At 42.9% G+C, this 12,584-nt stretch overlaps 3 protein-coding genes across 3 annotated transcripts in view; all 3 read left to right on the top strand.

The window, feature by feature from the left end:
- Positions 1-6,070, top strand: part of def6c (DEF6 guanine nucleotide exchange factor c) — an 8,320-nt gene extending 2,250 nt beyond the window's left edge. The window contains exons 2-12 of the mRNA XM_014004240.1: positions 109-249; positions 1,287-1,469; positions 1,982-2,212; positions 2,295-2,441; positions 2,531-2,639; positions 4,278-4,501; positions 4,576-4,683; positions 4,834-5,000; positions 5,087-5,273; positions 5,369-5,459; positions 5,596-6,070. Of these exons, the coding sequence (XP_013859694.1) occupies positions 109-249; positions 1,287-1,469; positions 1,982-2,212; positions 2,295-2,441; positions 2,531-2,639; positions 4,278-4,501; positions 4,576-4,683; positions 4,834-5,000; positions 5,087-5,273; positions 5,369-5,459; positions 5,596-5,780 (1,773 nt within the window). The 3' untranslated portion in view covers positions 5,781-6,070. The remainder of the gene's footprint in view (positions 1-108; positions 250-1,286; positions 1,470-1,981; positions 2,213-2,294; positions 2,442-2,530; positions 2,640-4,277; positions 4,502-4,575; positions 4,684-4,833; positions 5,001-5,086; positions 5,274-5,368; positions 5,460-5,595) is intronic.
- A 276-nt stretch (positions 6,071-6,346) lies between these two features.
- On the top strand, positions 6,347-8,063 carry mcat (malonyl CoA:ACP acyltransferase (mitochondrial)). The gene is made up of 5 exons (XM_014004236.1): positions 6,347-6,903; positions 6,978-7,065; positions 7,145-7,362; positions 7,460-7,597; positions 7,731-8,063. Exons 1-5 carry the CDS (start codon positions 6,508-6,510, stop codon positions 8,001-8,003), a joined length of 1,113 nt encoding a protein of 370 aa, XP_013859690.1. The 5' UTR covers positions 6,347-6,507; the 3' UTR covers positions 8,004-8,063.
- The window catches only part of ttll1 (tubulin tyrosine ligase-like family, member 1), an 11,851-nt gene continuing 7,212 nt past the window's right edge, over positions 7,946-12,584 (top strand). Inside the window, exon 1 of the mRNA XM_014004237.1 lies at positions 7,946-8,023. Within this exon, the coding sequence (XP_013859691.1) occupies positions 7,975-8,023 (49 nt within the window). The 5' untranslated portion in view covers positions 7,946-7,974. The remainder of the gene's footprint in view (positions 8,024-12,584) is intronic.

Here is a 12,584-nt window from a genome sequence, read left to right as displayed (position 1 = left end):
CCCGATACCGATACCAGTATCCCTACACTCAAATGAGTACCCCTACACTCAAATGAGTCACTTAAATTTCATGTCCCAGGCACTTTAAAGTCCGTTTCCTCCCCGCAGGTGCTCTCCCACAACCTGTACACGGTGCTGAACATCCCTCATGATCCCGTTGCCCTGGAGGAGCATTTCCAGGATGACGATGATGGACCYGTCTCCAACCACGGCTACATGCCCTACCTCAACAAATACATCCTGAACAAGGTACCGCCTTCATTTTGACAGGTATTTTGCGGCGACGCTTCATTTTCAGTCAGGTTTTTGTAATATTTATGATTTGTGTAAAGTTATTGATCATTTAAATAGTTCTTAACACACTTGACACTTAAAAATCTTGAAAGACGGGGATATTTTTCAACCAAACTAAAATAAGTCTCACAGCTTGTGTGGTACATGTGTGTTAAAGGGTTTTAAAAAAATCACTGTTTTTATGATTTATACCCTCAGTTTGAAAAAGTACTCATACAATGTTTCTAAATTAAACATCTTTAAGTATTTAGTGCAGCGTCTAACGCAGTTTTGAAGCACAAACTTTCATAGATAATTATTTTAATGTTTACTATTCAACTGCCATCRTGATAAATGTGCGAATTTTGCACTTTTTAATTTAATTAACATTAAAATTTTTATCATGAAGTTCTGAACAAAGTTATTTATGTAAGCCTTTTTGCAAACTGTGTTTTTATGAAAAGCTTTGATWTAAGATGTATAGAAATAATGCAGGTACAAACGAGGCAACAAATGAGGGTTGCCATAGAAAAGTGGGCCGTGGATTGAATTTGTGGCATTTTTTTCCTCAAGAGTTCTAGAACAAATGAACAGTTTTTGTTTATATTTTCATTGAAAATCACGACAATGTTCGTAATCATTTACAGTTTTTTTTATAAAAGTCTAAAACACAAATCTTAAATGCTCTTAAAACTAAACGTATTCATGATGAGCGTTGCTGTGTTTAATCAAAACTCCTCTAAAGTGCCTCRATATCAAATAATTGTTCAGGTTGTGTATTTATTCTTAAACTGACTGAGCTGTTCTGACATGGAAGCTTTGAGAGTTGTGTTGGATGTAGAAATAATCGAGTTAAACCTCAGTGGGTGGAGGAGCTTCTCGCGAATCGAGTTTTGAGTCGGCGTCAGAAAAGAAATGATCCCACCGACTGGGTGACTTAAACCTGTAGGTTGAACGCTGCCAGTTTTCAGTTTCAGGCAGCTRGAATTAATTTKWTTTTYCTATATTTCCAGGTAAAAGAGGGGATGTTTGACAAAGAGAAGTTCGACGACTTGTGCTGGATGATGACCATGAAGAAGAACTTCGGCGGGTCGCGGCGCGGGCCTTTGTTGTCAGAGAGGAACTGCTTCAAGCTGTTCTGTTTATTCAACCTGCTGTCCGAGGACCACTACCCGCTGGTGATGATCGTAGAGGAGGTAAAACAAGCCGGGGACTACTTTATCCTCAGGATTTAAGTTTGTTCCACAAGAAAGGAGCCTGAGAACATTCTACTTTTAGAGACTCAAGGAACYACAAGTAAACCTGCCGTTTGGAAAATATGAAACAATAAGATCTTTAAAATAAGGTGGAGCTGGATTTTATTTTAGAACAAATTAACAAATCRATTCAGTCAAATAAATTCAGCTACGTGTCGGAAATGAAAGCAGCTTCTGTTCTCTTTTGATGCGTTCACATTTCTTTCAAAACCAAACAAGAAAAAAAAAGTAAGTGCAAGTTAGTGAGTTAATGAGGCTCTTCCTTCCTGCGCTTCCTTCATAAGATTCTCAGTTTCCTGTAAGTCAGAGATAAAAATAAACGTCTTTTGTGCGCTCAGCTCTGTAGCATCCCCCTATATATATATATATATATAAAAAATAATAAAACAAAGAGTTTAATATGTGTGGTGTTGCAGCAAAACCACAGCTTTACTTTCAGTTTTATGGGATAGGTCGAGTATCTCCTGAAAAAAATCTCCACTGCGATGAGCGAGGAGTGGGACGGGAAGCCCTTAGAGGACCTGATAACCCAGGATCCCACAGTGCTGGAAGAAGGCATGTCTGTTTGGACCTTTCTGGAACACATGAGCGCGGGTCGGCTCCTGAAGACCACCAGCTCCGAGGCTTTCAGCTTGGCTCTGGACGAGGTGTTTCTGGAGATGTATCACAGCGTCCTCAAGAGGGTGGGTCACTCAGGACATGAGTCTGCTCCTGTGACTTTGTTCTTTTCTTTGTTTGAGCTCCGGTTTGTTCCCGGTTTTGCAGGGTTACATGTGGAAAAAGGGACACGTGCGACGGAACTGGACCGAGCGCTGGTTTGTGCTGAAGCCCTCCACCGTGGCTTACTATGTCAGCGAGGACCTAAAAGACAAGCGAGGGGAAATCCAGCTGGACAAGAGCTGTGTCGTAGAGGTTGGTGAGGAAACGTCTACGACCTGCCTGGAATGTGGGTCAAACACTTTTCCAGCCTCAGTGGGACTGTTTCCTTTCCTCTGTGTCAGGCCATTCCAGACCGGGAGGGGAAACGCTGCTTGTTCTGTGTGAAAAYGCACAACAAGACCTACGAGATGAGTGCGTCTGACCAGAGGCAGAAGGTGGAGTGGACTCAAGGTGAGGTGGTGTGGACCGATGGAGACAACAAGTTCTGAGAAGCACAACTCACTCAAACTAGTTAGAGACATTTGTATTTAAAAAGCTAAAAGAAAGTAAACAAAAATTAAATGAAACAAGACAATAGCTAAAAGCTAAAGGGAACAAAATGTTAGCTATAAGCTAAAGGGAGCAGGACATTAGTTAAAGATTAGAAGGAGCAAAACACTAGCTAAAAGCTAAATGGAGCAAAGAGCCAGCTAAAAGCTAAATGGAGCAAAGAGCCAGCTAAAATGTAAATGGAGCAAAGAGCCAGCTAAAAGCTAAATGGAGCAAAGAGCCAGCTAAAATGTAAATGGAGCAAAGAGCCAGCTAAAAGCTAAATGAAGCAAAACACTAGCTAAAAGCTAAATGAAGCAAAACACTAGCTAAAAGCTAAATGGAGCAAAGAGCCAGCTAAAAGCTAAATGGAGCAAAGAGCCAGCTAAAAGCTAAATGAAGCAAAACACTAGCTAAAAGCTAAATGGAGCAAAGAGCCAGCTAAAAGCTAAATGAAGCAAAACACCAGCTAAAAGCTAAATGGTGCAAAACATCAGTTAAAAGCTAAATGGAACATAACACTAAACATTTTTAGCAAATTTTAGAGCTAGCTAAAACATAAAAGTAGCAAAGTGTTAGCTAAATTTGCTTCTCACTAGCTAAAAGTTTCAGAACTTCATCTAAAACCCAGAAGTAGCTTAGAAGACAAAAACAAAGTCAGTATGTTGTAGTAGATTTTAAAGAGAACAAAGTTTTGAACAAACTGTAGTGACCTGTATGGGGAAAAAATCTTTAAATGGACAGTTAAATGTTTTCAGAGGTTCAGCAGTAAAAAAAAAAAAAAACAAGTCATCACACTCCTGTATCGAATTAGCGGCACGCTTTCAYATACGAGTGGCTAAAGTAGCATAAAGTATGTGAAAGATAAATTGCAAAAAAAAACATACAAAAATCAAAACAACACAGGAAACCTGTGAATCATTAAAACAGTGAGGCTAGTTTTAGTGTTTGTTTTCTGGAATAACTGGACTGTTATGCTGAAAGGTAAAATCAGTCATTCTCTTCTGATTTGAGCACAAGTCTGTATTTTTAAGTAAAGTCAGTAAAGGAGGTTTTTTTTTGTTGGAAATAAAGTGACTTATAACTCAGGAGATCAAAAGCCCAGATATAGAAAAATAAAATTAAAGATAACTTTAACGGTTAATCTTCAATTTMACACTTTGGTGAACAAGAAGAGAACCGTTTGAAGGTGGGAGTGATGAACGCAACAAGTGAAATAAGATATAAGAAAAGCAGATTGCGAACTAAGAGAAAGTTCAGCACAGCGTGAAGATAAGTTCACCACTACAGATATGCGTGTCCAATCATGTTAGCGTAGCAAATTCTGTGACAGCTCTTACACTTTTAATAACTGTGTATCTGATAATGGCTCAGAGATGATTAAACAGAAAAAAAATTGCTGTTTTAATTAAAAAACGTGCGAAGGCTGAGCTCCTCACATGTCTTTATTTAATTGAAGCAAAAGGTTTTTGTTTCTCCACCATCCTGCTTACAGAAAAAACCTAAACAAAGATGGTTTTTTTTTTTTTTTACTTTTTCGGTTTGGATTTCTCTGTTCAGCCCTTCAGACTGCCCTCCGTCTCCAACGTGAGGGAAAGTCCTCCCTTCATCAGGAGCTCAAACTGAAGAGGCGATTCCAGCGCGATCAAAGCTCCCGTGAACGCAGCCGGAGCATGCGGAGCAGCGGCAGCAGCCGGAGCAGCCAATCGGACGACTCCAACGTCCAAGAGCAGGAGAGGACGGAGAAGGATAGGCAGGATTTAGAGATCGAAAGCATCATCCAGGTAAGAGAACGGAACAGGAAGTCTTTGATTGTTTGACTTAAATTAAATGAGAAGGCATATTTGTGTTTGTGCAGCACGCTCGGGAATTAGAACTTCGGCGGAGAGAGGCAGAAGAGAAGGAACGGAGGAGACAAAAAGAGGTGCAGATGGAGCTGGAGAGGCAGCTGAAAGAGGCTGAGATGGTAAGAAGTTTTCCAGATGACGACATTTATGTATTTCCTGTTCTTCTGCAACAGAGAGGAAAAAAAATAATAATTCAAGGCTCACCGTTTGGAAAAAGGTGATTTCAGGAAACTTCTTCCCCCMACTTAGCTGGTGTGTTTCTGTTCCAGCTGAGAGAAAACATGGCCGCCCAGATGCAGGAGAAGGAGAGGACGGCCGAGCAGCAGAAGAAACGGATCCAGGAGCTGGAGCTGACGCAGCAGAAGCTGGAGGCGGCCCTCAACATGGAGATCCAGGCCCGGCTGGAGGAGGAGCGGGCCAGGCAGGAGCTGGAGAGGTGACGCTAAAGACCGAAACATCCAGAACTTCATCTCTTCCCGTCAGAACTCACCGCTTTGCTTTATTCTGCCGTCCTTTCCGCAGGTTGTTGGAGGCCGAAGAGGAGAAGAGGAGGCAGTTCCTGTTCCTCCAAGAGCAGCAGGAGCTTCTGCAGAGGCATGAGGCGTCAAACGGGCGAACAGGCGAATCCTCCCCGTCYGCCCTCTACTCTGCCTCTCTGGAGCTTCAGCACCTGCAGGCGTCTCGTCAGAGGAGCCACCAGCACCTCGAGGTGACGACAGAACTGGGCCGCAGTGGTAAAAAAAATAAAATCAGTTTTTGTCTTGAAAGCTCTTAACGGATCGAGGCTGCTTGTTTGRCTTCCAGGAGATGCAGGAGAGGCTGCGAAACGCCACTCAGCACGTGCGCCACTGGAACGTCCAGCTGAACCGCCTGATGACGCCCATCACCCCTGCAGGTGCGATGAGCTCTTTGTCTGCTCCGTCTGAAGAAGGGATGAAAAATATRTAGTTACAAATTTAAAGAACTGCATATTAACAATGTAATGAGCATTTTTCCCCTCTCATTTTTTATTTATTTATTTTTTTTTGTAGAGCGTTTGGAAAGTCGCCTTCTATCRCAAAGCACTTGTCCCAAAAAGGAGGAAGCGCTGGCCAGCACCGAGTTCATCTCTAAATATAAGATTCGAGGTCAGCGCAACAACCGGATAGGAGACGAACAAAGGAAGCTGGAGGAGCAGATGGAGGCCACCCACCTCTCGGATGACTTAAACTGTTAGTTTTTATTGTAATTCAACATTAAATTACCTCAGATAAAGGACAAAAAAAATACCAGCAAGTTACAGCAAATGACTAAAATTATAACTGATGCAAAAAAATGTATGGAAAAATACTTTAAACAAGATTCATGTTAGGTTTACTGAGAAACTTGTATAAAACGGGAGAAAAGAGGAACATTCAACCAACTCATTTATAATTGTTCAAAATGGRTAAAAGAAATGTACTTTCAAGGCAGAATGTGTATTTATATTTTGAATTGTGCACCAACAGGTAGTGATGTGAAAAAAATATTATTGAAATAAAGGATTAAAAAATATCTGAATAAGTGTTTAAGGTTGCAAAATGTATTTATTTCAATCAAARTATCAAATTTGAATTGTCTAATATTTCATTTCTAAAAGCTTATTTTTATATACATATTTAAAGNTGTCAGTATTTTTTTCTCTTTTTAAATGATTGTATTTATTTAGCCCTCTGTTCAACCTTTTTCGGTAATGACACTTTCTGGCCAAAGGGGGCGCTCCAGCTTGAACATGTGCTTGAATTTCAACCGGAAACAAAATTTGACAAATCTTCAAGCAACATGGCGGCTTCCAGCCAGTTGTCACGCTGAATGGAAAATAGATTTAATTTCGGATTAAATTAGTTTTTTTYCYTAAATAGTTTTCCCAGGCGAACCGAGGGTCTGTTTTGACCAATGAAGTCATTTAGGCGGGATAGTTCATCATGTTAGCATCACGGRCTGTTAGCATGGCAGCGGCCTCCAGATGGAAGGTCGGGTCTTTGACGTCTCTAAGCCGGAGACTGTCCACAGAGAGTCCGGACATTGAACTTGAACGTCATGCCTGGCCGAAGCGCACAGTGAAAAAAGACCCCAGCGACTACTCCGTGCTCCTCTTCCCAGGGCAGGGCTCTCAGTTTGTGGGCATGGGCAGAGGACTCCTGCAGTACCCCAACGTGAAGGAGATGTTCTCCGCAGCCCAACAGATCCTCGGTTACGACCTGCTGTCCCTGTGCCTGAATGGGCCTGCGAAGGATCTGCAGAAGACGGTTCACTGTCAGCCGGCGGTGTTTGTCACCTCGCTGGCTGCGGTGGAGAAGCTTCATCATGTCAACCCAAAGGTCAGCGGCTCATTATAAACACTTCTTGTAATTCCAGCCTAATAAATGTATAAATATTTAATCTATGTCCACAGGCCATTGAGACATGTGTCGCGGCTGCAGGTTTCAGTGTTGGGGAATTTGCTGCTCTCGTATTTTCAGGCGCCATGAACTTTTCAGAAGGTAAACAAGACATAAACAGTACTTCTCATTTAAGATGAAGTGTAACGTGAGTTAACAGACTTTACTTGTGTGGATCTAGCTCTGTATGCAGTGAAGATCCGTGCAGAGGCCATGCAGAAAGCCTCTGAGCTGGTTCCCAGTGGGATGCTGTCGGTCATCGGCAGGGCTCAGACTCGTTATGAATACGCCTGCCGGCAGGCTGTGGAGCACTGCAGTGGTCTGGGCATCCAGGAGCCTGTTTGTTCTGTGGCCAGCTACCTGTTCCCTGATGGAAGAGTCATCGCAGGACACMAGCAGGTGTGGAGCAGGACTTCATGAGCTGAGGAAGCTCCAGATCTAGATTAGTGTTTTTGTTTTYGCGATACTGTTTTAATCAGTTGTGCTCTGTTCTCAGGCATTGGACTTCCTCCAGCAGAACGCGCAGCAGCTACATTTCATCAGGGCCAAACCTCTAGCGGTCAGCGGTGCTTTCCACACTAAGCTGATGGCGTCAGCTACTAAGCCCCTCGAAGACGTGCTCAGRCAGATGGAGGTCAGTCAGCCATGAGTTCTTGAAGGAAACGGATCTGTTGTTTTTCTGCTGTTCGCTTATTTTCGTTTATTCCCTTCCTTTACAAACATTCTGACACTATATGATCCACTGCCTAAAAATKATTTTAATCCAGGTGCACCGTCCCAACATCACTGTCTACTCCAACGTGGACGGCAAGCGCTACACAAGCGAGAGCCACGTGCGCAAGCAGCTGCTGAAGCAGCTGGTGTCGCCCGTGAAGTGGGAGCAAGTGCTGCACTTGATCTACGAGCGACGGCAGGGTGGGGACTTCCCTCAAACCTACGAGCTCGGGCCTGGAAAGCATCTGGGCARCACGATATACAAGTGCAACAGGAGGGCCTTCCAAAACTACCATCATGTGGAYGTCACCACAACTGAGGAGTGATGATGCAAAGACTCTTGAATGTATGTTTTTTTAATTAAATAAGGAAGTCAGTTTTTCTCATTTTGGAGTTTATTTGCATGAAAAAAAGCATTTTTCAAATCTGCAACAGAAAGTCCAGCTCCCGTCATTTGTCTTAAGCAAAGCTACATGTCATTTGTAAAAATCTTGGCCTCTTAAACCAGTAAGAAACTACAAAAGACTGCAGGCCAGCAACAGTCCAGTCCAGGTTATTTTAACAGTAATACAACTGTGAAACAACATCACTGCTACATAATTCTAGCTGGGAGGTGATCTATCCAGCGCATTTCTTTCCGTTGCCTTATGTGTTGCCCGAGAAGTTGCCCACAGTCTTCACCGTCAACTTCCGTACCGCTCGGTAAAAACAGTGGATATAAAACAGGAGAAGTCAGAGTAAACAGCAGAAACCAAAATCAGCGATAATTTTCCACAAACACGTCGTCAAACAGAGAAAGGATCGCTCGCGGCCTCGTTAGGCTCCCTCCTCCATCCACAGAGCGCTAAAGACGCCAGCTGCAGCCAACAGCGCCACGGTCATGAACGCTCCTCTGGTCCAGCCAGGGCAGGACACCGGTTTGAAGCTGGACACCTGGAAAAAATATCCAAAAAAGTTYGATATTGTAAGATGTTTTTATGTATGTTCACATAAAAACAAAATCCTATTATAACGTATCTGTAAGCATCTAAATTGATAGATGGATGGATAGATTGCACTGAAAAGAGCACTGCRGTCCACAGACAACAATGAAATAATTTTGCAGCTCCCATAGTGCAAATAATCAGAACATCCATCCATCCATCCATTTTCTGTACACGCTTCTTACATTAAAAAGGTAAAATAAGAGGTAAAAAACAAATTAAAAAGTAAGATAAAAATGTAAACAACAACCGTAGCAAATGAATCAGAACGTGAAAAATAAAATAAAAGGTAGAAAAAGATTTAAAAAGTAAGATAAAATAAGATTAAAAAATGTAAAAAAAAAACAAAACAAAAAAAACAACAGTAGCAGCCATATCAAAGTGATGCAACAATCATGACGCAACATCAGTAGTGCTGCAGCAGCCCCTGTTGGATGCTGGAGGATACGCWTGTCCAAATACATGGTTACAGAATAGAATAAAAATCATTAAAATCTAATTTTATTAATGCTGAATGTAACGACTTAATGACCATGTAAGGCAGTGGTTCTCAACCTTTTTTGGGCCAGYGCCCCTTAGCCATGATTGAGGGCCCCTAACGCCCCCTCCCCACCCAAACCTAACCAACCTAGCCTAACCCAAACCACACCCTAACCGTGTGTAGGCAGAGCTGCTGCTAATGTGGATCTATCGCTGCTGTGTTTGTGTCCAGGTCAGGATCGTGTCATCACTGGCCCGGCTGATTCGTCACGCTGACCGCATCTTAATAGCAGATTAGAYAGTTGTMAAAGCTGAAATAAGGGAGGGGGACAGAGAGTAGCTACATGAACGGATTGTATCACAGTTCTCCAATTTCAGATAAACAAACTCTTTCACAGGTTACCATGAAACAACCAGTTTATTTTCCTGATCAGTAAATGCCATGTGGGGGGAGTTTTATAGATGATACTCTGATATCCGGTTCTCCTGAAGGCAGCACAGAGCTGCTCAACAAAGCTGACAGAAACTGATGAGAAAAGAAACGTGATACAGGTGCAGTGCCACGCATGTTTTAACGTTACAGACCCCCATTTTTCACAAGCATTTCAAAGTTTAAACTGCTGTTTTTGGAAATCTTTGGTGAAAATTTTGCCTTCAAGCAAACGCCCCCCCCAAACGTGTTACAGCGCCCCTTTTTGGTAAATATTGCTGCCAACGCCCACTGGCACCGCCACAACGCCCCATAAGGGGCGGTACCGCCCCCGTTGAGAACCACTAATGTAAGGCAAATGAGGGTAGTGTTGTTYATGCAGCAGTACCAGGGTTTCCTCCAGTGTATTATAGCTCTGGCTGTCCGCCCCGTCAGTCCTGTTTTGCTGATTGCCAAAGACCTTTACAGTCAGAACCAGCAGAGGTTGTTTTTCCTTTTGTGCCACTGGATAATGGAACAAAAGGAAAAGTGGCTAGGACCTAGCGTTTAGCAACATAGCATGCTTCCAGTAGCATGGTGTGTCCCGGTGGCGCCTGTCTACCTTAGCGTAGCGTAGCTTTTGTGGATCCTCYACACTGGTTCCCTAGCTAGCCGGTAAAATAGAACCCGAACGATGACGTCATTGAGAAGAGAGTGAGCCCCCAACTGACACAAGATCCCGTAGATGAGAGGAAAAGTGAGTTACCCAGGCTGTCAGGGCCTTGGCTCGGAGGGGTCTGTGCCCAGGCGCAGTGCTCCCAACCCAGGCCTTCACTGCAGCAAACAGACCCTGAAAGCTCCACAGCTGTGTGTGGACATCCCTGCAAGAAAACAGTTACAACTTACAGCCGACGACACAGCTTTAAGGATTTTGACTTATAAAGAGTTTTTCTTTTCTTTGTACCGATAGATGGTTCGTGTCAGGTTCTGGGCAGGTACCAGCAGGTGGAGAGGAGTCAGAGGCCAGTTTGGATCTCTCCTGGTCCGCTCCCGGTTCAACTGGTCTCCGATTACAGCCAGCTGGCAGCCAATGACCCTCGCAGCCGAGTCCCTGATCCTGGAGCAGGCACAGATAACAGTGTGTTGGCGTTTCTTGGACAGATTCAGCAAATGAAAGCCTCTTTTAAAGTGTTTGTTGCTGGTCAGACTCATCCCTCATGGTGCGTTTAACGATCTGTTTTTGTTGTTGTTCAATGAGGCAGAAAGTCTGAGCCGTACCTGAAGTTCATGTCAAACGGGGTGTTGGTGTGCGCCTCACCAGGTCCAGCCTGGAGGGTCACTGCATGATTCGGGCGTCTGGTTTGCTCCACCATCGTGCTCGCTGAGGGGCGGAGCACAAATATGAACAAGTTTCCATGTTAGTAAACGTCGCCACACAGATCAAGTCTTTCGTGTGGTTCTGTATTATCTCCGGCTCCTAACGTTCATAAACAGGTTATGTAAACACCGGATCATGTGACCAGTATAGGTGGCGCTTGTGTTACCAGGGAGAAAGTCCAGGTTAAAAAAAAGGGAAGAGACAAACAGATCTGAAGAAATGACATCATCTTTTTTTGATGTCCACTTCAACCATACTGTTTTTCACTTCCCTATGTTTTTGGATCTTTTTACACAGGAAACTGTAGCTCTAATTTGCCTTTATGACTGCAATCCAAGCGTTTTAGCTTCTGTTTGCAGGTTTGTAACCTGCTCCGTGCACCTGACCTGAGATCATCCCCATTGTACTCACGTCCCTTCATGCAAATGTCACATTTCCATAACTCAAATCAACCAAACGGCCTTTTTTATCCACGTTTTAAAAAACAGAATGGCAAACACTCCATATAATCTTCCATAAACCTTCAAATATTTGTGTGTTTACAGTTTCTGACAGCTGGAAATAAATGAACGACTTACTGTTTTTACAATTTTAACTCCCTTTTGAAAGAAAACATCCTAAAATTCAGCCCTGACATCAAAAACACAAGCAGAATGCACTGTAATATAGACATTTTAGACTCATCTAATAAAGCCCAAATCGGTTTGTCTTATTGTCAAAACAAAAAGATGAAGTCATCCTTCTGACCCAAAGCAAACAAAGGTCGTTTTGAAGAAAAAACACAAATACTGGATAAAACCTACAGCTGTTAATGTTATAAAACCTAGTACATTTCACATTTACATGTGTATTATACTGTATTGTGTTGAATTTGTATTTGGTTTCCCATTAAACAAACATGAACTCACACCCTGATCGTAAACAGGTGCAACAGTGAAAAAGAAAGTAAAAAAAAAACCCCTACCTTTTGTGTAGATTAAAGTAGACGCCGCCCTGTAATAAACGCAAAAACATTTTGATTAACCCCTAATATTAAATGATAAATTGAAATTTTTAATCGATGAACGTTTGTACTCACAGCAGCGTCCTTTAATCTTGCTGCTCTCAGGTAAAATACAGTCAAGCCACGCCTTTAGACAACTTTAACATATTTCTGTTGGCAGTGGCCACCAGGGGGCGACAGAACTCCCACAACAACACATGACACAATGATTTGCAAAACTTCCTAATAAAGCCATATTTTATTCACACAGAAAGTCACAACATACGTTGTCTCAGGGCACTGTACATGAAAGAAAAATCTGAAGAAGAAGCCAGCAGATTGTGTTGAATCACTTCATCACAGTCTCCCATCCTGAGCAAACAGTGGAGAGGAAAAACTCCCTGCTAATCAGGAAGAAACCTCCAGCAGAACCAGGCTCAGGACAGGCGGCCATCTGCCTCGACCGGCTGGTTGAGGGACAGGAAAGAGACACAGACAAACACAGAACTGGTCCAGGTGCGCCTTCTTCTGGAAGAGACAAGAAAAAACATGATAGAAATAATTACAGTAAACATGTAGAGAAGAGAGACTGAAGACAACCAGCAGGGTGAGGAAATGTGCTCAGTTTGTGCTCCAGCAGTCTAAGTCTATAGCAGCAGAAATGAAGAATAATTC

Source organism: Austrofundulus limnaeus, unplaced genomic scaffold (genome assembly GCF_001266775.1).
Source record: "Austrofundulus limnaeus strain Quisiro unplaced genomic scaffold, Austrofundulus_limnaeus-1.0 Scaffold22, whole genome shotgun sequence".
In the NCBI taxonomy this organism is placed as follows: domain Eukaryota; kingdom Metazoa; phylum Chordata; class Actinopteri; order Cyprinodontiformes; family Rivulidae; genus Austrofundulus; species Austrofundulus limnaeus.
The sequence above is the reverse complement of the archived record's forward strand: the minus strand, read 5'-3'. Positions and strand labels throughout refer to the sequence as shown.